The sequence below is a fragment of the Carya illinoinensis genome, chromosome 2, assembly GCF_018687715.1.
Source record: "Carya illinoinensis cultivar Pawnee chromosome 2, C.illinoinensisPawnee_v1, whole genome shotgun sequence".
Taxonomy (NCBI): domain Eukaryota; kingdom Viridiplantae; phylum Streptophyta; class Magnoliopsida; order Fagales; family Juglandaceae; genus Carya; species Carya illinoinensis.
In genome coordinates, this window is record NC_056753.1 from 8,921,697 (window position 1) to 8,947,708 (window position 26,012).

A 26,012-nucleotide genomic window follows, 5' to 3' on the forward strand; every position below is an offset into this window, starting at 1 on the left:
CTAAGTATGATTGCCATTAACGCGATCCTTTACGTAGGTCTCGGCGGAGTGCTTCCTAGAGAGAGAAAGGTGCACCCCAGGGTCATGATGAGTGCATGAACTATTGTAGATGAGGGAGTTGTTGACACTCTGCACATTGCTGTTCATGAATGCACTAATAGGCTTTGAACCTGTTTCTTTTCCATTTTGACCCTTTTCCTTTTCTGGATTCCCCTCCTTATCGCTACCACTAGTGATTTCCGACTGACTTGCATTGCTTTGCGTTTTATGATTCCCTTTTTTGTAAGCAACAGCTTCATGTTTCTTTGGAGATCGAATGAGTTCCATGAAGGCGCCTTTGTTTTCGCCAGCAATTGTTATAACCCTCATACCCATCTCTTCTGAATCCCAATTCTTTTTCCCGTTACTTTTCTCCTTTATCTCCTTGGTCTGAACTTCTTTCGACGCTTCCTCACCATTTTCCCTCCGCGAATCCCCATTCCCACCAAGCCACGGCTTAGGCTTCTCGATGGTCTTTTGGAACAGCACATTTTTCTGCTCGACTGGCGGCATTGGGATGTTCTGCTCAGACTCGACCCCGGACTTCAATTGGGAAGGCGGAAGGATTAGAGGAGAGGGTGGTGGGGCAGTGGGCCTGGGCTTTGGTGACTTGGGTGTGGTTTGAACCACAGGGTTAATGGTTTGGGAAGGTGGGATAGGGGTTGGCACACGAGCAGTGGTGGTGGTAGTGCTTGGAATTACAGATCTGGTGGAGGAGATAGTCTGTGCTTGCAGTGGTGCTTTATCAACTGGAGAGGTTGGAACTGAGGAGGAAGGAGCAGCAACTTTGGCTTTAGGTGATGATGGCACTGAAGATGCCGGTTTGATCACAGGCACTGATGCAGATGGAGCGGAGACTCTCCCAGTTGGAGAAGATGGAACTGAGCGAGTAGTGGCAGCTGGAACTGGGGCTGCAGTGGAAGGTGGTGCTGGTGGTGGCGGCGGCGGCAAGGAAACCGCTGGGATTACCGGACGAGCAGCAGTAGATGGTGGTGGGGCGGGTTCTTGAGATTGAGTTGGCTGAGACGGGGCCAATGGCCTGAACGCAGGCCGAACTAATTGTGGGCGTGGCTCCGGAACAGCAGGGGCAGTGGCAGCCGGGGCTTGGGGGCGGACCAGGGTAGGTAAACGGAACAATGTACGGGTTGGTTGGTTTGACATTTTATTAAGATGAAATGTGCAAAAATGGCTGAAAGAAAACTAATACAAGCAAGCAATTAGAGACTTAGGAATGGGATACAAAAATAGATAGCCAATGTGTGCTGTTATTTATAGTATTTTACAATGAATGAGGATCCCAGCTTGTGAGAAAGAAAGACACGCCACATAAAGAGGGTGAGAGAGGAAACATGCAAGGCATCAGATGCTACACTGCATTTGACAAATGTTCACCAACTTAAGTTTGGTATACAATTCATGAGTAGTCATGCATACAGAAGGGTTTGCATGCCTTCCAGCCCATGAATGATGGGACTTTACTCTAAAATAAAGTGTCTCCTCATTGAAAAATAAACCAACGTTGGGAAATTGTAAGCATCCATCTTATCAGAAGTGAGAGATTAATTATCATACCAATTTTTGTTGTGAATTTTATGTATGTTTTGATGCAAACCTTTAATATTTGTGGGCCTGTGGTTTTCCATATAACTATTTACGAAGAATTTATCTTTCAGTGCAACATTTTTCTTTCAAAGAAATCATATAGAAACAGCATTTGTGATTCTAATTCTTTGAATTTTCCAACCCACATTAGGCAAAATAGCGGCTTAATTCTAGCAAGATAGCATATTTTGCCATCTTTGAACTCTCCAAAGTCAGCAAATTTTTAGATTTGAGAAATGATATTTGTAATTTTAGAGTTCGTAAGTCCCGCATACTTTCTTTAAAAAAGTGAGTAAATTTAGTACCTACATGAAAAAATTATTCTTTTAACTGTATACTCTAGTCTTTTTAAAAGAAGTGATCGGTACTTGTATATCCTAAGAGACTATATCTAGCATTACTCGTTAGATTTCATAGTCAAGAAACGAAGTTGAGCTAGAGCTAGGCAACCAAGGGCCCCATAATTTAAAAAAAAAAAAAAAATTATCACCCTCAAAATAGAAATTACAGAAAAGAGATAGGTTAGATACAAGGTGGGAAAATCTTACCTAAAATGGTAATTTTTGGTTAAAAAATCAGTAAATTTAGAAGTTTTACTCAAAAAAATGTTACGTAAAATGTAAAAAATGTTCAAAAAATGATGAAAATAGAATAGAAATGAAAAAATGATGATGTATTACTTTTGAATATTTTCTAAAATATGATATATATATATATGTATGTATTTTGGTACTGATGACCTTGATTTTTTTTTTTCAAAATGAAGTATTAAAGGAAGTATTACCAACGCATAGGAGATAGCACTCCAATTAAATACAAATTGGATTCTCTTTTAAATTTTTATATCCTTATATATATAATGATTAATTAGCAAACCAATAATATATTTTTGCATATAAAAAATTAAGTCCAATTTTTCAATAAAATTTCATTATTTTATGTTTAAAATATTGTTATCATTTTAAATTAATTAAAATCTCACATTAATGTCTCGATCGCTTTAGCTAGGCCACACAATGGAAGAAACCATAGGATCGGTTGAGTACTCACTAGTTGGCACAATTAATTTTCTGGTATTTTTGGTTGTTTAATGTATATTGTTGATTTATATATATATATATATATATATATATAAATGGAATAAAGGAAGTTAAGCATATTGCTGATAGATCTATATATGACTGTGATTGTTGCGGCTATCTCATGCTCTAAAAAAAGCATAAAATAAACACTGTTTTAAAATTCCTAAATCATGGTCAACATTGCAAATATATGAACACTATTCACCTGGATCGTTCCTGTCTGTCTAGCTTGCTCCGGACTTTGCTTGCTCCGATAGCAAGATTCTGATGCTCACTACAGTTTTTTTCCTTGTACCTTTTCCTCGCTTTGGAGATATGCGCTTCAGCCAGCTTCTTCAAGTACTTCGCTTTAATGTACGTAGGGATTAAACTCTCTCTTTTTAGTTTTGCAAGATGTTCGATCGGGGGCCGTTCTTGTAATTCAAATGCTAGAAAAACGGCCACGGTAAAGGAATAGTGGAGATCCCAATATCCCTATGGCGACTCAATGAAAACCCAAAGTACTATATTTCTCATCGTTTCAAAAGAGACAGAGAGAACTTAGCGTCATATATATATATATATATATGAGACACTGACGATTTGAAACAAAGTATTATTAATTTTGCAGCTAGATTTGAAATTATATTTAAGAGAGCTTAATATACTTTTTTTTTTTTTTATTCTTTAGTGACATATACACTTTGGGTTTAACGATCAACACATGAATCAATGGCTTTTCATGAGCAATAGCATGATTAAGATCACATACTTTGGTTGCTACTCACTTTCCCTTGTTGCTAAGTAAAAGAATATTGCTGGGCCCAATAAGTTAGATTTTAAACGATTTTATGTTGATTGAGTTAATTGATTATTTACTGTACAAGAATATCAAAATAGTGCATGATTCCATAAAAAGTAATGATATATACCACATTTTCATCTCATTACGTATGAATCAACTAATAAAAAATAATCTAATGGTGATAAATATACCACATCTTATATGATGAGATGAGAATATAATATTAATATGGTATATAGAATTTTCCTTTCACAAAAGCAAAAAGTTTATTTCTTTTTATCACTCGGGTCCCTATGCATTCATACTTTTATTTTATTTTTCTTACAAGTTATTCCTCTCCTTACGAGCATTCTATTTGTTTATTTGATGCTATGATTCTTCTTAAGAAGTGCTAAAACTATCTTTTTAATTCTCGAAAATAAACATTATGTACCATATATAGCTATTAAATTGATTATGTTCCATTAAAAATCAACCTCTATCCAATTAGCATTGTTCGTCATAACCCAACCCTTTCTAGAAGGCAAACCATTTTGGGCCCAAGCCCAGCCCATATAAACCTCTTACCTAACTCTATTTTTCAGTCTTTTTGCTTGTTCTATTAGAGATAGCTACAAGAAATAAAAGGATGATAGGCAGTAGTAGTATTAGCCAGGGTGCTCCTAAAGTCCACCGCATTTTCTTTGATGATGATAGTATCTTGTTTGCCAAGTTACCTTGGAGGCAAAAGTTTGAATCATACATATTCTTTCATTTGATGAAAAACCCTTCTACTAGGAATACCAATAAGTATGGGGTGTGCAAGAGCTTAATCAAAAAATGTATTAGGCACAATGGGGTGTGCAAGAACTTAAATAACACAATAAACACTCAGGCCTTCTTTCTTATTGAAAGATCAAGAAAGCTAACATTCAAAGACTTCAAGGATATGAAGGAAGTTGTAAGACTTAAAAGAAGAGCATCATATAAAGTAGAAAGGGAGATTGATATGAACTTGCGGGAATGTAATCCCTTAACCCAAGAAAGCCAAAATCAAGTCAAATGGAAAATTTAGACCCGTTGAGAAACTTGTTTCATAAACTCAGATTATATGAAAATTTAGACCTGTTGAAAAACATGTCTTAAGAACCTAGATTACAAGGACGAACGCCACAAAAGTTGTGATTTACCTTTGATAAGTTTAAAAATTCATTCAATAACAAGAGAAGATAAACTCAACTTGAAATGAATAAAATTTATCAAATTTCATAAATTGTTGAAAATTAGATTACGGGAGGTTTAAATATGCCTTCCCAAAATAAAACCCTAGAAAAACAAAATGAGAGTCTTCCAAAAATAGCCCTAGCCAAATTCTATCCTCCAAGAGAACCCTATGGTCGGTGCCCCTCTTGTAATCCCACACAATATTGCATCTCTTAAAATCCTAGTTCAACAAAAAATAACTTTCCCAACATACCCTTGAATAAGCACCCCCCTTAAGTCCTTCTCATAATAAACCTAATTATTCTAAACTAATAAAATAAGTCATTTAAATGAATTAAACAAGCTGAAAGTCTTCAATAACAACAAGCCCAAACAATAACTCTAAGTCATGTCTTCCATAACTTGTATCAAGTGGATCAAAACTGGTTATCCTTCTTTCAAGCCCATCTTAAGTGTTGGGCTCTTATTAGTTTCATCTCAAGTGGATTGTATCAATCCTTGCATTGCTTCCTTAATTTTCTTAACTCTTGATCTTATAATTGGCTCATTTGGAAGTTGCAAAGGATCTTTAAAATTAGGTCCATCTTGTATCATTCATTTCCCATCTCCTTAAAAAGATTCGATCTCGAATCTTCACCTACATCAAAAAGAGAAAGATCAAAAACATTGAAAGTAGCAGACACATTATGCTCACTTGAAAGATTCACTTTTTATGCATTACTATTAATTTTCTCAAGAATTTAGAACAGTCCATCTCCTCGAGGATGTAACTTAGTCCTTCTATGGGTTGATAATTTTTCTTTATGCATGTGAACCCATATCCAATCTCTTGGTTCAAAGATGACATGCCTTCACCCTTTATTGGCTTGGGAAGCAAACGTCTCATTCTTTTGAACAATTTGAAGCCGTACCCTCTCATAAGTGACTTCATTAACTCTACATTAAAGGAGCAAGTAGATTAAATCCATAAACAATTTCAAAAGGAGAATATGAAGTAGTAGTATGCATGGTTCTATTATATGCATATTCTATAGATGGCAAACAATCCTCCCAAGTTTATAAATTCTTATGAACAATAGTGCGTAAAAACTAAGTTAAAGTCTTATTAACTACTTCAATCTGATCGTCAGTCTGTGGAAGTCTGTGGATGATAAGTAGTTGAAACTAAGGGCTTAGTACCCAACTTCCCCCATAACACCTTCTAAAAGTACTTAAGGAATTTAACATCCCTATCCGAAACAATACTCCTAGGCACACCATGAAGTCGTACTATCTCTCTGAAAAACAAGTCAGTTATATTTGTGGCATCATCAAATTTATGGCATGAAATGAAATGTGCTATTTTGTTAAATCTATTCATAACCAGAAAAATAGAATCTCCACCCTTTTTTGTCGTAGGCAGCCCCAAAACAAAGTCTATAGATATGTCTACCCATGACTCACTAGGAATAGGTAAGGGTGTATACAACCCATATGGTAGAATCTTAAATTTGGCATTTCTACATGTAATGCACCTGCCACAAATGTGATTGACGTCTCTTTTCATCTTAAGCCAAAAGAAATGTTCATGCAAAACGTCTAAGGTTTTATTGACACTAAAGTGTCTCATTAATCCCCCATCATGTGCCTCATGTAGCAATACCTCATGCATAGAATAACTAGGCATGCACAGTTTGCTTTCTTTAAATAAATAAACATCATGCTTTTAAAGCTTACCAAATGCCGTCTTATCACATGCCATATACACATTAAAAAAATCAGCATCATCAGCATACATGTCTTTCACATATTCGAATCCAACCATTTTGGCACTTATAGAAGTAAGAATGACATACCTCTGTAATAAAACATTAGCAATAATGTTCTCCTTACCTTGCTTGTAATGGATGACATATAGAAAGACCTCAATGTATTCTATTAATCTAGTATGTCTCTCATTCAACTTACCTTAACCCTTGAGATGCTTCAATAATTTATAATTAATGTGGATCACAAATTCCCTAGGCCACAGGTAGTGCTGCCAAGTCTCTAAAGCACAAACAAGATTGTTGCCCAGATGACTAACACAAGAGGGGGGTGAATTGAGTTGTATTAAGAAAAATAATAATTATAAATCAAATATATAATATAAAATATAAACAAAATACGAAATAGCAATAAATATAGAGAGTAAGGGTAAGAGAGAAGCAAACTCAGTATGTTAATGAGGTTCGGCCCCACTGCCTACGTCCTCGCCTCAAGCTACCCCTTGAGAATTCTCAAATTCACTATTCAACCTCTTTCAGGTGGAGATAGAAACCTATTACACCTTTGAACAACATCGCTACAAAGGATCCGTGTAGAACACCCTCTACACTTACAATTACCTTACACATGGTGATTCAACTATTCCCTGTGTAGAACACTTTCTACACGCACAAGGGTTATACACACCCTTTTACTGATACAAGAGTTGATAGTGGGTAGGTTATCAGAAAACACTCCTCAATGAGTGGAATAAGAACAATACAGCACAAACTATATCTCTCAAAATGAACAAGAATTAAGGTTCAATGTTTAGAGAAGAGAGAATGAAAACTTTGAATGAATGTTGTATGCTCTGAATGTTGTAAATGTGAATTTTTCAAATGATCTATTTATAGGCATATGAGACTTGATATTCAAATTTAAAAAGATTCACATGTCAAAGATAACATTATTCACTTTTTCAAAAAAATCAAACCTAATATTTTACTTTTGGTATATGACAAAAGAAGCACACTTTCTTTTTCAAAAAATTCAAACCTAATTTTTTACTTTTTGCATATGACAAAAGGAACACGCTTTCCTTTTTAAAAAATTCAAACCTAATCTTTTACTTTTTGTATATGACAAAAGGAGCACACTTTACTTTTCAAATTTTTCAAACAAAATCATCTACCTTTTGTATAAGTCTAAAAAAGCATTAATCACTTTTGAAAATATTCAAATAAAACATGCACATGTGAAATATGACAATCAATCATCTTTAATATTTTTAAAATTCAGCCCTTTAATCAAGGTATGCACATGTGAAAGATGACAATCAATCATCTTTCAAAATTTTCAAATTTAATTTTCAAAATATTCATGCACATGTAGAAAATGTATTTTAATACTTTATGATAAAATATTAATTTTGAGCCTTAATCCTAATTTTGAATTTTTAAGAGATTTACAACATTACTCTATAACTTTAATGTGAACTTGTTCCCTTCTTGCTCATGCTTGTTTCCTTGATGTGCTTGATTCCATTGTGTAGACAACTTGAGCTTGAGACTTCTTTATTCTTTGAATTCATTTGTTATCATCAAAATCCATGTATAGATATATAATTACATAAAACTTGAAACATTAGGTTCAACAAAGATCATAAACCTCTTTGTCATAAGTAGGGTACTTCAGGAATGCCCCACTTAACTTCTCACTGAAAAAGGCTATAGGCCGTCTATCCTACATCAAAACAGCTCTAATCCCTATTCCTAAAGCATCACATCCAATCTCAAAAGTTTTAGTAAAGTCAGGTAATGCTAACATAGGTGTAGAGGACAACCTTTCTTTAATAGTAGTAAAAGCATTCTCTTGATTAGCCCTTTAATAAAACCCAACATTCTTTTTAATTACTTCAGTGAGTGGTGCAACAATGGTGCTAAAATATTTAACCAAATACTGATAAAAGCTAGCCAAGCCATGAAAATTTCTTACCTCAGTGACGCTCTTAGGCGTTAGCCACTCCTTATGGCTTTAATTTTTTTTTCATCCATCTCAATACATTTTATATTAACAACATAACCAAGAAAAATAACTTTTTCCATGCAAAAGGTATATTTCTTAAAATTAGTATATAACTTTTCACATATTAATACATCAAACACACATCTCAAATGCTCAATATGTTCATTTAAGTCCTTGTTGTACACTAGGATATCATTAAAGTACACAACCGTAAACTTACCTATGAACGCATGTAGGACATGGTTAATTAATCTCATGAAAATACTAGGCGCATTTGTAAGTCCAAATGGCATAACCAACCATTCATAAAGCCAATGCTTAGTCTAAAAGCAATTTTCTATTCATAACTCTCTTTCATTCTAATTTAATGGTACTCACTTTTAAGATCAATTTGACTAAAAAGACATTAACTATGCAATTCATCAAGTATATCATCTAATTTAGGAATGAGATGGTGATACTTTACTATAATATTGTTGACCGCCTTGTAATCAACGCACATTCTCCACATCCCATTCTTCTTTGGCACTAATAGCATTGGTACTGCACATGGTCTCATATTCTCCCTCAAGTACCCCTTGCTTATCAAATCCTTAACTTACTTCTGAAGCTCATATGTCTCCTCTAGATTACTCCTCTCTGGGCACAAAATCAATCTGATACTCAATGCCTCTAATGGGTTGCAACTCATTTATCATCTCCTCTGAGAATACATTCTTAAACCTCTGCAACAAGGAAACAATCAAACTAGGAAGAGACTAGTTAGTTTAATCAAGATTAAAATAAGACTCTTTATAGACAAGAAAAGCTATAGGGCGATCTACTAAGAAAGCCCTTTTAACCTCACTCTTTTTTGCATATAAACTCACTTTTGTGTTTCCTTTTCTCTCTGCAAGCTCTCTTTCTTTTTTCTCTTGTGGCTCCTTTATTTTTTCTTTACTTTCAGCCACCTCTCTATTTTCCTTTTCACTCTTTATTTTTTTCTTATTTTCACTCACTCTTTCTTTTTTTGTTCAATCTCTTTTTCACTCTTTATTTTTTGATCACTCTCATTCTCTCTCTCTCTCTCTCTCTCTCTCTCTCTCTCTCTCTCTCTCTCTTTTATTTTTATTTTTATTTTTTTATCACTCTTATTTTCACTCTTTCTTTTTTGAGCAACCTCAGTTTTCAGTTTTAGTTGGTCCTCATGGACTTGTTTTGGAGTTAAAGAAGCAAGTTTGATTGTTTTGCCCTCATTTACAAAGTTGTACATGTTCTTGAACCCATCATGGGTCACCCATTATCATACTACCATGGCTTTCCAACAAAATATGGCCAGTATGTATAGGCACAACATCACAAAACACCTCATTTTAGTACTTTCCAATTGAAAAAGTAACTAATACTCATTTATCTACCCTAATCTCCCCACAATCATTCAATTACTGCAGTCTAGATTGTTTCAAGGTAGGTAAATTCAATTTCTCAACTAGAGTAGTGCTAGCCATGTTAGTATAACTCACCCCATCAATGATCATACTACATACCTTGCTATTAGTGTGGCATATAGTATGGAAAATATTCTCTCTCAGTCACCTCCTTATTGTCACGCATAATCATCACCCGCTTGTTTGGACATTGAGAAGTGATGTGCCCTAAACACAAACGGTTAAAACATTTAATATCTCTATTCCTTGAAAGTTGGGATTCTACCTTGGGCTTGTTACTAGTTCCCTCATCTTTTCCCTTAGGTGGTTTGGTCTTTCCCTTTGTTATAGTTAAATCATTTTTGTCCCACTTTGATTTCCAAGTAGTGCTAAAAACCGAAGTGTACCTTATTGTCTCTTTTCTCTTTAGTTGACTGTCCACCTTCATAGCCATGTTTTTTTATCTCCACATGCATAATGCTGCAACTTAACTACATTGGCTATGTCCCTATTCAAACAATACAAAAATCTAGCCATAGTGGCCTCCAAATCCTCCTCTACATTAGCCTGTATCATAACCACATCCATCTCCCTATGGTAAGCCTCCAAACTCCTAATTTTTGGTAGAGGTCCCTATAGTAGTGGCTAGGTACAAATTTTCACCTTATGAGAGCTTTCAACTCACCCAATGTCTCTATAGGCCTCTCATAATTCCTCCTCCTATTAGTCATTAATTGATCCCACCAAATAATAGCATAATTAATGAACTCAATTACCGCCAACTTTATTTTCTTCTCCTCTGAATAATTATGACAATCGAAGATCAACTCTATCTTCTTCTCCCACTCTAGATAAGCTTTAGGGTCAGTTCTACTTTAGAATGATGGTATTTTTATGTTGATGCTCTCAAGGTTTTTATCTACTCCATCCCGACCCCTTGAATTCCCCCTAAGTCATCTTTTACGCCAAAATCCTATATGCCGACCCATCACAACTTCAGATGTTAAGTCTTCATCATCCTCACCATTTCCTTTATTCTCATACTCATGTTTCATTCTAGGCTCACGTTTTCTCCTATCTCTCCCACTAGGAAAATTTTTAATCACTTATCTTATCGATTTATTCAACCACTTACTTCCCCCAACACTAAATTCAACCGCTCAAACTGTTGTTGCATAGCTTGCAATATAAAGAATAAATATCTGCCATTCCCTTCGATGATGAATCACTCTTGTGAGACATCGACATACGCTATACAAAAAGAATGTTAATAGTAAAAAATCTCACACTCCCTTACATCTTTACACTTGAATAATGGCACTTCACTCATGTTTCACTCTTAATTGATTTTTTCTCGATAATAGTCTTACACTTTCTTGCCTTTTACCTCAAAATTTTTCCTGTTTAAGTTCTTTAAGAACTAGTTAAACTAAATCAAGACAATACCACCTTGTTTTTTATTAAAAAAAAAAAAAGAACAAGAAATAACGAAGGAGTAAAATAACATGACACTCAAGAAATTTGTATGAGGGAAAGAGCAATTACAAGATAATATATCAACTATAATGATGTATTAAACCCCATTGATGATAAGGCTCAATCAACAATTTTTTTTTTCTATAATCTTTTCTTCTTCTTTTTTTTTTTTTTTTTTTTTTTTTCTTTTCTCACTAATTCAATAAAAAAACAGCAATATTCATTTGCGACAATCAAACAATTGAATTCAAGCACACAAAAATTGACAATAAAATAGAAAAGAATCAATCAAACTCCAAGATGATGCTTTCGGCAACCTTAAAGATGAAATTTCAGCAGCCACATCAACAACGAATTCAGTCGACACTAAAAAAAAAGAAAAAAAAAACCCCTAATGGTAGGAATTTCCGATAGCCCTTTATTTTTATTATTTATTTATTTTTTCTTTCAACCGTAAAACAATGAAGCTTTAAAATTAAATTAAAATAAAGGTGCAAGAACTAAAAAGGTAGAATCATACTTGATTAGAAATCTTGTTCTGAATACCAAATGATATGAACTCGTGAGAATGGAATCCCTTAAATCTACAATTAATTTGAAAACTCACCTTAGAAAGTCAAAATCAAGGCAAATGAAAAATTTAGACCTGTTGAGTAACTCATTTTAAGAACTAGATTATATGAAAATCTAGACCTACTAAAGAATCTGTTTTAAGAACTCAGATTACAAGAAGAAACGCCACAGATGTTGTGATTTACCTTTGATAAGTTCAACAGTTCATTAAAAAAATAGGAGATAAACTCAACTCACAATGAATAAAATTTATCAAATTTCATAAACTATTTAAAATAAAGCTACAAGAGGTTTAAATATAGCTTTCCAAAACAAAACCCTTGCGAAACAAAATGAGAGTCTTCCAAAAATAGCCCTAGCCAAATTCTATCCCCCAAGAGAACCCTATGGCCAACGCCCCTCTTGTAATCCCACATAATATTGCATCTCTTAAAACCATAATTCAACAAAAAAATAGCTTTCCCAACAAGCCTTTGAATAGGCGCCCCCTTAAGTCATTCTCATAATAAATCCAATTATTCTAAACTAATAAAATAAGTCCTTTTAATGAATTAAATAAGTTTGAAGCCTTTAATAACAATAGGCCTAAATAGTAACTCTAAGTCATGCCTTCAATACCTTGTATCATGTGGATAAAAACCAGTTTTCTATCTTTCAAGCCCATCTTAAGTGTTGGACTCTTGCTATCTTCATTCCAAGCGGATTGCACTAATCATTACATTGCTTCTTTGATTTTCTTAGCTCTTGATCTTGTAATTGATTCATCTAAAACTTGAAAAAGATCTTTAAAACTAGGTTCATCTTGGTGCCCATCAGAGATTCTTATTAAGGTAGGAATACATGCTAAACATACACTAAGCTGATTAGAGCTCTTGATCTTGCTATCACTACAAGAAAATGTGCTTTTCTCAGCGTTTTTTTAATTGCTGGGAATAAATTCGCTGCATATGATAATTATTTCCAGTGATTTTGTCATCGCTCAATATATTCAACGCTAATTAAAACGTTCGGGAGCGGGAGAGGTTAGAACTTTTATTGCAGCGATTTTTTCTATAGTCTCGACAACTAATGGCGCTGCAAATAAAAAAAACTTGTTATAGCGCTACATTATACATCGGGATAAAGTCAGGTGCGAAAATAAGCTAAGTTTGCTTTATTTCCCCCCAACACTTTTGCCCCAAACAGTACCGGAGTTCCCAAATCATTCCCCCGACTCCTCTTCGGCAAAACCATACTCCCTACCCATCATCTGCAAAACCTTCGGTAATTACCTTCTGCAAATCCCCTCCATTTTCCTTGGTTTAACCACTCGGCTTGAAGATTTCACAACGCACACACGTACACGAGGCGATTTTCCTTTTCAGAGTCTCTTATTCCACCCCCTTCTCCCCCTAGTTAGTGTTTCTCGGCGGCTTTCTAAGTTTGCCTTCAAGTAGTTCAGACCCATCGGCGAGTTTGGAAGAGAAATTGCTAGTATATTCGGCCTGGTTTCTCACTGTGTTGGGTTCATTTTGGCGAATCGACAAGAGCAGACCTTTTCAGGGCAGGCTTTGTTTGAGCTGGTATAATGTTTTCTTCTCCCTTTATTGATGATAGTCGCTCCCCCTTCATGCGTTAATTGTTGTTTTTCACAGCTTGCCTGTTTGTTTGCACACTGCATTTTTTCCATGCTCCCCCATCTTCTTCCTTTCGCACGAATTTTAGTTTTTTTCCTATACGGGGTGTTCTAAATTTGGAGGTAGTATCATAACACTAACCCATTTGAACTTCCCAGTGTTTGGAAAAATAGAGCATTTTCTAAACAAGCATGGCCCTTTTCCGTTAATGCTGTTATATGTAGTTACTTGATCAGTTTTAAAGTACCAATTTTTTCTATTGTAGCTGCAAGCATTTGAGTAAGTGTAAGCTGAATTAATCCCCAAAATGGAGAACTGCAAATGTCGACTGCAAATGGGGTTTAAACCTTTTGCACGTTATACGATTTTTTATTTTATTTTCTTTCTATACACATTGTGTTGTCTATATGTCCAGTGGCTTTTTGTTCGGCTGTGTTCCACATGCTCTCTCCTCTTGCATCCTTGATTTTATTTTAATGCTTTCATTATTACAATAATAATAATAATAATAATAATAATAATAATAATAATAATAATAATAAAAGAGTAAATGGAAATCGTACTCTTTCCTTACATTAATAATGTTGCTGTTTCCTCGTGATTCTTGTCTACCCTTCATCTGCTTTTGATTCCTATCTTTTAATCAACCACCCTCTTCTTCACCATTCTGTACTTCTTTCTTTCGAAAATGGCTGTTGATATTATTGTGTTCTTTTACATTCTCACCAGATTGGGCAAGTGAACTTCTGAACTTTTGTTGTGGTAATGCGGTCTCTCAATGGTGCCATCTTGAAAGCTATCAAATTTGAGAAACAAATTTCTGTGCCAAATTCATACTATTAAAATTAATGAAAAATAATTTTGACTTTCAAATCTTAAGCTGAATTAATCCCCAGATTGACTACTTGTTGATGGTGATTTCCGAGAACAATATATATTAAGTGTATTACTAGAAAATCTGATTAGCCGAATTTTACTGTGCCTGTACAATTACTTTCTCTAATTAACCGATTTATCTTTGTTCCAATGAACATAGAAATATCAGATTTTATGTTTTCACAAGCAACATATAAAGAATCCAGGTGATGTATTTTTTTCCTCCCCTTACATTACTCTAGCTTCTTAAGATTTGCAATATTGATATTTTTCTTGCGTGACCCGTCCCTCATAGAGACTTTCATATGCTAGCTTCAAATCAGACTTTCATGGTCTTACAACTAGAATCACAGTTATCTCCAATAGATAACTGCAAAGGTCATGGAATTAACATTTTTTCCATCCAGCTCACAAAGACACAGTAACAGAGTGTTTACTCAAACTGTGATTACTCAAGGATGAGCTGACCCACTTTCCATCTCAGGTTCTCTTCTAATTAGGGCACTTAATGTGATTTTTTTGCAAAACCATGGCACTCATGACATTGTATATCCGAAGGTATCTTGTGCTTCGAGACCCTAGTGTATTTCTTAACTTAGCTCTTTTCTCTACTATAAGCTTTAGAGTTTTCTTTGATATTATTAGAAACTCCATTATAATCTAATAGATTCTTACCCTTCCTAGATGTGAAGGTTTTAACATAAAATGAGTTGTATATTAAGCTAGGCCCTCACCATAGATTTCATTATTATCCTCAAATGTGTCAACATACTCTTCTTTAACAGTTTAAAGTATTCACTTAATTTATCCTGGTTGGCACAATGTGTATTCATAGAATTATAGCTTTTTTACCAACTCTGGAAAAATAATATGAAACTTATTCTTTACTCTCCTCATTGGGTATCTAATTCTCATAGGTAACCGATAGCCTTTGTTCTAATACCTCTCTTTACGGAATTGGATGACAACCACTTATTTGGGTATGCTGAGCTAATTAGTTTGGGATAGATAAGTGTGTCATCTTTGCTCTTACTTTCCTTAGAAACAAGTAACACAACTCAGCCAACCACTCAATCCCTTACCCTTTCTACACATACAATGACCATTGATAGAAGCTCACAATTCCTGGAGCAAGCATTTAACAAATCTGTTATTGGTCATTCACAAATTCTCAACTTCACCCATTCTGCATCATGATCCTATTAATTTATAACTTCTGTACTTACCTTATAATTGATGCTCTTTCTGAAAGTATATATTCTGCTCATGCTAAGAGTCACACATGTAGTTTTGTGAAAAGGTTTTTCACAGAGTTTGTGCTACTGTCTTATTATCCCCCTAACCGGTTATTCTCCACATGATAGTTACTTCTCTGCCCTACCTTATGATAATTATAACTTCAATATCATACCCACTCATTCATTATTCTTTTTATTAGATGGACAAAAGCTGGATGACTTTGGGTGATAGACTTTTATCACCTGCTTACGCTGATGGGGTACGCAATTTCCTTACAATGGCACAAAACCATGCCATGGGAAGTGATCGCATTCGGTGTCCATGTCGTATATGCTGTAATAATCTCTTCTTGCCTATACTTGAGGTGGAGTCCCACTTGTTTATAAAAGGGATAGATCCAAATTACACGCACTGGATATTTCATGGGGAGGAGGAAACACTCCCCACCATAGACGATGATGGCGATCCCGGGGTTGAAAGTGGAGATGTGTACATTGATGACATAGATGGTATGCTAGATGACATACGGGCAGCCACATTCCGAGATGCTCCTCAAGACAACACCACATCACCAACTCACTCAGCAATACCTCAATCCTCCCCAAACTCAACTTTTGACCAACTATTAGAGGATGCCTGACGGCCTCTGTTCGAGGGTTGCACAAATTTCTCAAAGCTCTCTTTCGTAGTGAAGTTGTTACATATTAAAATACTTGGTGGGTGGTCAATCAAGTCTTTTGATATGCTGCTAAGCCTTTTGCGGTCAACCTTTCCTAATGCTGAATTGCCACAATCATATGAGGAGGCAAGGACATTGGAGCGTGGTTTGGGTTTCACGTACCACAAAATACATGCATGCCCTAATGACTTCATCTTATTCTGGAAGGAAAATGGTAATCTGTCTGAGTGTCCTATCTGTAAGGCATCGCGATGGAAGCCAAATACACACGGGTCACGAGTGATCCCTCAAAAAGTGCTTCGTCATTTTTCCTTGAAGCCAAGATTGCAGCGTCTCTTTGTGTCAAGCAAGATAGCGGGTGACATGAGATGGCATAAGGAGCAGCGGGTCATCGATGAGAGTAGTATGAGACATCCAGCTGACTCTGAGTCTTGGAAGACATTTGATCAAGCTCATAGTTGGTTTGCAAGGGATGCTCGCAATGTCAGGCTTGGTTTGGCAAGTGACGGGTTCAATCCCTTCAACAATCTGGCAAAACCTTATAGCATTTGGCCAGTGATTCTTGTCCCGTATAACTTACCACCATGGTTATGCATGAAAGATTCATTCTTTATGACATCCCTCATTATCCCTGGCCCAAAATCACCAGGGAATGACATTGATGTTTATTTACAACCATTAATTAATGAGTTACTAGAACTTTGGGCACATGGGGTACCTACGTATGATGCATCCACTAAGGAAATGTTCATGTTACATGCTGCATTGTTGTGGACAATTAATGACTTTCCAGCCTATGGAAATCTGTCTGGGTGGTCAACAAAAGGGAAATTAGCATGTCCATCTTGCAATGCTAGTACAGATTCCAACTGGTTGAAGTATGGTAGAAAACATTGTTATATGGGACATTGACGTCTCTTACCCATCGATCACATCTGGCGAACGAGAAAAGGGTTGTTCAACGGTAAAGAAGATCTTCGCATGCCACCAGCATTGGTTGAAGGAGCAGATCTAATAACTCAGTTACAAATGCTTGGAGATATTCAATTTGGAAAATCTTGTAGGAAGAGAAAACGCACAGCAGAAGAATTGAACTGGACAAAGAAAAGCATATTCTTCCAACTACCTTATTGGTCAACAATGCGGCTTAGACATAATCTAGATGTTATGCATATTGAGAAGAATATTTCCGAGAACATTTTGGGCACTTTAATGAACATCCCCGGCAAGACAAAAGATAACACTAATTCACGGCGTGACCTAGAGATCCTGGGGTTTAGAAAGGAATTACATCTGAAACATGAAGGTGAACGAACTATTATGCCACATGCATCATACACATTACATGGAGATGAAAAGAATAAATTCTGTGAGTGGCTCGCTGAGGTGAAATTTCCTGATGGGTTTGCTTCTAATATCACGCACTGTGTATCTGTACATGATTCCAAGATCTTTGGGCTCAAAAGCCATGACCATCATGTTTTCTTGCAAACACTACTTCCTATTGCTGTGGGGGGGGTTCTTAAGGAGGGATATTGCATTGGCTTTGACTGAACTTAGTAGTTTCTTCAAAGAGTTGTGCGCCCGAACCGTAGATGTGAATCACCTATCAAAGCTCCAGCTTGATATCGTCACCATTCTATGCAAACTAGAGATGATTTTCCCTCCATCTTTTTTCGATGTTATGGTCCACTTAGCTGTCCATTTACCCTGTGAGGCTATTCTTGGCGGTCCAGTTCAATATCGGTGGATGTACCCGTTTGAGAGGTATCTTGGCAAGTTCAAGCGGTATGTTAAGAACAAAGCACATCCAGAAGGTTCAATAGCGGAAGCCTGGGTTCACATTGAGTGTTTGACATTTTGCTTAATGTATCTCAAAGATGTTGAGACGAAGTTTAATCGACCGGACCGTAACATTGATGGTGTAGAAGATGAGACTCTAGATGGGTTCACAATTTTCAACCAGAAACTTCGTCCTTTGGGTATAGCTAATAGTGTGCAATTACACGATAAACTCCATACAGCAGCCATTTGGTACGTGCTTAAAAACTGCATTGAGATTGGACCTTATTTAGAGTAAGCAATCATTACCTAACTCCTGCTTTCCATGTTTCAACAAACTACCTCACCATTTAATGTGGGACACTTACTAAATTTGTTTCCCCCATTTCTTTGCTACAAATGCAGGGAACACTACGACAAATGCAAGGTGTCAAACCCAAATTCTATTGATCGCACGCAACAAACTGAGTTTCCAAATTGGTTCAAGCAACGTGTAAGTTAGCTTGCTAGTTATCTACTTAGAATATACCCGACCAGCATATGACAATGTATATCGACTATTTAAGTTCACCATTTACCCCGATCTTCATGTAGGTGGTGGACCAGCATAACAACAACCCACTTGATGTGTCCCCAGATTTGTATGCGTTAGCTTGCGGTCCTGACCATTGGGTCGCAACATATGCTACCTGCATAATAAATGGTAAACGGTTCCATACCAAGAGCCGTGAACTTCGCCGGCAAAGCCAAAATTCCGGAGTGTTGGTAACTGGTGATCAAGAAACTGATAATGTAGATTTTTATGGTGTTATAAATGATGTTGTAGAGTTACACTACATGGGAGGTCGGAGAGTGTACTTGTTCAGTTGTGATTGGTTTGATGTTGGTGATAAAAGGCGAGGGGTACAGGTAGACGATCATTTAACTAGTGTCAATATGAATAGGACTTGGTATAAGGACGAACCATATGTGCTGGCATGTCAGGCTTCCCAGTGTTTTTACATTAGGGATATAAGGGCGAAAGGGAACTGGTTTGTTGTGCAGAAGTACAATAATAGGAATGTGTATGACATTCCACTAGTGCACAGGGTTTTAGAAGGTAATGATGGCAAATCAAGTGACGATGATGCCTATCAAGAGATTGAGTCATCATATGATTATCCACTTTTGCATTGTGATGCATGTCCTGTGTCAACTCCACTTAGTAGGACTGATATAGAACCTACCCATATTGATGCACGAGACCACATGGAGTCGGGTGGTGATTTTATTGATGATAGCATGGTTCCATCTGGTTCTGGAGATGCATATGGTGATTGGGAGTATTCAGATGATGAGGACAAGTCAATCGACTCTGAGTCCGACTCAGAATAGGCAACTTTTGACAATTTATCGATAAGACTTAATTCTCATACCCAAAGAATATGCAAATCTATGTGGTTTAAACGCCAACATTTGAATAATTTGTAACATAAATTTTGGACGAGCATCAACTTGCCAATGAAATGATTAGCCGATATAACTATACTAGAATACTGATAAGCCAAATATTTGGGTACTGCATATAAATAATTAATACTCGACCAGTCTTATTAATTTAATGCATTATCTTATTAGAAGGTGAGCAGTTTGATGGTATTCCACGTCTCTTGATACACATTGATGACACAATATTAATCCATGTGAAGGTTGGGTTCGAAGGAAGAACAAGTTTGATGTCGTGTTCTTAAAAAATCCATTGCAATTCTATCTAATGATATGTTGAGCACGAGGAGCATGAACGGCCCAGGTAGATATTCTAGCTAACATTTTTTCCTCGCCTCATGAACTGGTTGTTAGATATGATCCTAACACAAATGAAATGTGGTTGAAATGTAGGTGACCCAGTGGGAGCCAGTGTCCGAGGTCGGGCCAGAGGCCGAGGATTCCGTGGTAGAAGACTTGTCCCTTATTCATGTCGAGCTCGCCGGCCACGCGATGTTCGGATTAGTTCATACCATAGTCCAGAAGATGTGGACTAGGCTAGCTCAGATGACTCTACCCAACCCCCAAGCCATCCATGGGAGCCACCATGTGCCACCACACCACTAGAGCCCGAGCCAGGCGGAGTCACCTCACCCGGTCCACAACCAGAGCTTCATAGAGATCAAATCAGTATGTATACCTTCAAGGGATGGGTTTCATATTATTTCCTTACAAATAGATTGGTGTTCTGACATTTGTTGTAAGATAGTTCGATCAGACTCTGATAATTAGCAATTATTATTATGCCATACAGTAGTGGATGCACACACAGAGCCTAACAGAGTGACCGGTCAATCAATGCCACCAGAGCCTCCTGTAGACCATGTTGGTATAGTTCACATCTGGGGAAGTAGTATCATGTTCTTAAATTTACATATCATGCTGTTAAAATTTATTTGTATGATAATTAAATGAGGCTGATTTTGAATTATTGTTACTATGTCATACAAGTGTGGATGCCCCTACGGAGCCTAACATCGTGACCTCATTTCATGTAGAGCTAGAGCCTGCTGGAGTCCAAATCGGTATAGTTCATATCTACGGGAGTTATTAATACAAAATGAGTTGTTTAATGATGGTGAAATCATTAAAGTTTTAAATTCGATTAGACCCCTAACTAGACATTATTCATGTTATGTCATACAGGTGAGGACACCCCCACGGGGACGGTACAAAACCAGGCACAAAAGAGACAGGGACGTGGGCCAGCCAAATGCACTGAATTTGAAAAAATACGGAAGTATGGAAAGGTGCTATTGAAGATAAATACTGGGGAAACTGCACCATGCTGTTCAAACGCCAACATGTTCACAACACGAGTTATGTGGATAGTCAAACATCATTGTGACATGAGTTATGCAAGATGGAGTGATGTACCCCAAGCGCATAAGGATGAGCTGATCGATCGTGTTCGGGTAAGACTTTCCACATTAATGTTTGTGGGTTAGATAGGTTACGTAGTACGTATTGATGACATCGAGAATTTTTTATTATATATGTAGGGTGATTTTGAACTTGATTGGGAGTTGGAGAACCATCGATTAACAGTAACTAAACAGCTTCAGAAGAGATTTAATGCATTTCACCATGAATTGCATAGCATATATTTATCCTATGGGAGCCACGAGGAAGCATTAGCTAGTGGGACTGAGCGGGTCAGCCCCCTTGTTTGGGTTAAGCTATGTACAAGATGGGGTAGCAAGGCCTTCAAGGTATGCAATATTTTCAAACATATACAAACTAAGATTCCGGTGGTTAATAAGTCACGGCCTACAAGGAACATCCTTGATTTTTTGTATATGTTTCTTAAACATTATTTGGGTTGGACATGACAAAAAATATCTAACAAAAATCGGGAGAATAGGAAGAGGCTGGTTATTAACCACACAGCAGGTCGCAAATCGTTTGTGCGGATTCTTGAAGAAAAGGTATAAGTTTTATGCATTATGTTGTGCAATATAGCTTATACATCATATTTTCATTTTCATAACACTTGATTATAATTGGTTGCTCTAATAAATACCGGGATTAAGCTACCAATGCATGTACATTTATTATGTTGTGCTACATTCCTGACTATGTGTTATATATACACATTCCACACACATGTAGAGGGCTGAATCGGCAAATTTGGTAGACTTCTTCAAGGAAACCCACTGGTCCAAGAAGAATTCCAAATTTATAACAGCTGCGACCGAAGACAAATATGTGAGTATATTCCACTCAATGAATTATTTGGGAATCGCAATGCTACTGTACATTTATCTAATTAATTAAAAATGGAGCATTACCCCTCCAGCTTTGTAGTTAATCGATTAATAATGTCGTATTTCAGAAGGATATGGTTGGAAAGCTAGATACTCTAGAACCAGAGCAACGAACTGATGAAGCAGCAGCGGGTGTCTTCAGAGAGGTACTCGGTTCGAGACCTGGTTATGCAAGAGGATTAGGGGAGATGGTAATCCCAGAGTCTACAAGACAACGCTCATTGGAACGAGAGAGAGAGTACATAGCCTTGATTGAAAAACATAAGAAAGAGGCTGAATCTTCCAAGAGTGAGATGGAGGCAATGAAGGCAAACATGCAGAAGCTATTGGAAAGACAAGAGCAGACCGACCGCCTTTTGAGGGCTTTCTTTGCTGCGAACCCGTCCCTTAGTGAGTCTGTTAGAGAGACTGAGTCTGTTCCAGAGACTCAGTGAGCTGGTTTTTGTGAGTTGATATGAATCTATTTTTTGTGGCTTTTTGGGTGCATATTTTGTTGTTCCAATGGTGGATAGACTATAGTTTATCCAATGGAAGGCTATATGTATATGTTTTGTGGGATTCAGGTGATGGGGTTGGGTAACGCTTAATTTTTGGGCCCATTGAGATATCCTTAATTATATATGGTGGAAGTTTGGGCCGATATTAAGCCATCCCTCAATATCAAAACAGGTAAATATCTTTGCCAACCACTATCTTATTATCTAAAGCATCTTTTCTTCTCTATGATTGAGGACTTGACTACTTGTTGTATTCTCAAACTACTAATGGTAAACTTACGGACCTGTGTACTTATTGTACAGGATAAGTAATGCAATGTATGTACATGGTATGAGAGGTAGCGGTTCACCTTGGCTGAACTGTTTGGGATAATATCCAAGGATGCTTGTATAGTGATGGTGTAGAAATTCAGACCATGACTACCACTCACTGTGATGTCATCATTACATCTTTTTTCTTGACCTGGAGCACGCATGAAAGAGGTGAACTTGTTTCGAAAATATATATTAATAGGTAGTTTCAATGAATTGGTGGGTGATATATATGGTGTGGTCTTGTATCATACTCACTTTCTGTAGCATATATTCCTTTGTTAGAGCTAAAACAACTGTAATAACCCTCCTTACCAGATTCACTCTATTTATAAGTTGTTCTCAACCCAAATAACAAATTTTCTCCATCTTACATTTGGAATTTCTCAAGTAGCAGAATTTATTATATGGTGCTACTTTTACCATATAAACATAAACATCTTGCTGCATTATTTATGACCAAGAGATATTGGATAGTTGCTCATTTCTATAATAAAGCAACTAATGCAGGCTTATTCAACCTTTGTTATGAATAAGCCAAAAACTGGGCAACTATTGGAATTGGCACAAAGGTATTTTTCACAAACTGCAAGACACCTTGCATTTTTAATAGAAAATACGTCACAAGCCACTTTGTCAACCATACAAATTCATGCAAAATATAGCAAGCACACCACACAAGTCCACACACACAAGGGGTTTTTCCTAACTAGCATGCACAAAGTTAAGAATTATAAAATCCAGTAGCCTAACGCACTCCATTTGACTATCATGACCAGATAAAGACGGCCATGCTTTTCCTTGGAATTGACCAAGCAATGCTCAGCCTATTTCTTTGTAACATCTGTTTGTTCTTTGCTACAGCTGCAGCAAAGTGCGCATCATAGCACTTTTATCATCTTTTTTTGCATTTTTGTACTTGCCTTAATGTTTGATATGAATGCAGTGCACTGGAGCTTGTATACTTTCTCAGTTTTTCCAATCATAGCATCTTAGAACTCTGCAATTGGTTTTTGAAGATTTTCTATCTCAACCTTGGCATACATTTCTCTCACTTTATTTGGCTCGACTAAGTTTGAGTCTTGGGCTTTATACCTTAACATTTTAGCTATAGTTTATTTAGTTTGAGCTGCATCTTTTTGCCATATTGCAGGAGACTGAAAACTGGGCTTTATCATTCCCATACAATTCCTTAAATCCAGCTACCACAACTCCATGAAAGTCTAAAATTTTACAAGCATGGGAGAATTTGGTCCTTATATTTTGCAGTAAGTGTTTTTATGGGTTTTCTAAACAAGCACACAGTCAGTTTGTTTAAATGCTTTCAATATATATGTCTATATAGAGTAAAGGCCTTAATCTCTAAGTACAGTACAGTTAGAAGAGGTTGAAATCTGTTTATGCTAAGGTAATAAGTATTCATGTGTCTATATAGAGTTGTTAGCATAATCTGATATAAGATCTTATAAGGAAAAACTTTGTATGATGTTTTATATATATATATTATATGCAGATAAGTAGACAACTGTGTAACCCACATAGAAAGCATTTTGGTGTAATGCTGATTTGGGTATCCCAACATTTTCAAGTGCGTAAGTATAATATGTAGAGGCTGTGATTCATAATGTTAACCCATTTGCGTACTAAATTTTTTTGTTCCTACCAGCTCTTGCATTTGTTTGGACCAGCGATTGATCGAAGGGGTATGTAACCTATTTGGTTAGGGAGGATGGGTGCAGCTGTGCTGTACATGTTCCAGCCAACAAGGTGTTAAAGTTTCAGGATTAACCATTTGTATGCTCGCATATATGGGTGCAGCTGTGTCTTTATTGAGAGAAGAACATTTGTAATACAAGTTTCATATGTATTTTGTATAACAGATTAGTTGCTCAGGTTTATAGTACTACAAATTCCCTTCCATTAATGCACCAAGCCAATGTATTACTTATAACTAAAAGAATCTAGACAATATTGTATTGGAAGAATGAATTTATATTAACAGAAAATGGTATGGTTGTTAAATGGTATGGTATTTGGATCTAAATGGAATGTTTGTACATATATTTAGGAAAATATATGTTGTGGGCCGAGTGGATGTCAATTAGGTACCCAAAAGTAATTCCAATTTACGGACTGGTTGGGTGTAAAACAGGAGTATTCTCGGCACTACACCATTCGCTGGGAATAAAAAACTAAACTGATAAAATTATTTCCAGCGATTACTTACTGCTGCAAAAATACAACAGCACTGCTGCAAGTAACATTAATATACATTCATGGAAGGTTATTCCCAGCGTCAGCAACCGCTGGAAATAAAATATATTCTCAACGTAAAACTTAGACGCTGAGAATATAGATTATTATCGGCGTTTACTACCGCTGGAAATAAAAGTATTCTCAATGTAATCTGAAAGCGCTGAGTATAATTCTGCAATTTTTCCAGCATTCTCCAAATATGCTACAAATATTTAGGATTATTTTCAGCGAGTTTTTGGTTATTCTCGACTATTATATTACGCTGGAAATTTTATTCTCAGCGATTAAATCTCAAATCAGATCCATAAGATCAGCGAATTTTTTTTTTTTTAGCGAAAAAAAATGCTAGAAATAATAGTTTATTTATAGCGATTTTTGGCTATCGCTAGACTAATTTATAAGTAAGCATACAATTGCGACTAACATCCAGCGGTTAAGAAAGCGTTGAGAATAAATATTTCCAGCGATTTTGGGGCTCTTTCCCGACTATTTATGGCGCTGAGAAAAGTGTATTTTCTTGTAGTGTATGTAGAACTAGAGATGATGGTAGCCAAATTTTGGTTGGGGTAGCGTGAAGATGAAAGGAAGATTCACTGAGTCAGATTAGATATGCTCTTTGGTTATCCAACTATGGTGGGGGTATGAGTTTTGAAAATCTGCAAGCCTTTAATCTTAGAGTAATCTTAATGATTTATATCAAATACAAATTTCTTCCAAATATGTAAAAATTTGTTAAAAACAAAGGTCCAATGGATTATGTATCCTATCTTTATTTTCCATTTAATAAACCTGCTATATGTAGCGGGTACAGTTTAGCTTCTAAACAATATTGTATTGTTTATCTCTCATTTCATCCTAATTTTTTTTCACTTTAGCTCTCTCAAAGTTGATATCGACTTGTAGTTAATGACTTGCAATAAAAAGTTCTACTATCATTTTGGGCTTAAAGGTTGTATGTGAAAGTGGATATTGTTTTGTTCTCCTTTGAGTTGCCTTATTTCAAACAAGTATTTAGCTGTCATTGGTTAGAGTTAGAGTTTGTGAAT

General features: G+C 36.2%; 1 protein-coding gene across 1 annotated transcript; it reads right to left on the minus strand.

Moving 5' to 3' along the window:
* LOC122301683 (vegetative cell wall protein gp1-like) lies at positions 1–1,200 on the minus strand. Its single transcript, XM_043113078.1, has one exon. It carries the CDS (start codon positions 1,198–1,200, stop codon positions 1–3), a length of 1,200 nt encoding a protein of 399 aa, XP_042969012.1.
* Between the last annotated feature and the right edge of the window lie 24,812 nt (positions 1,201–26,012).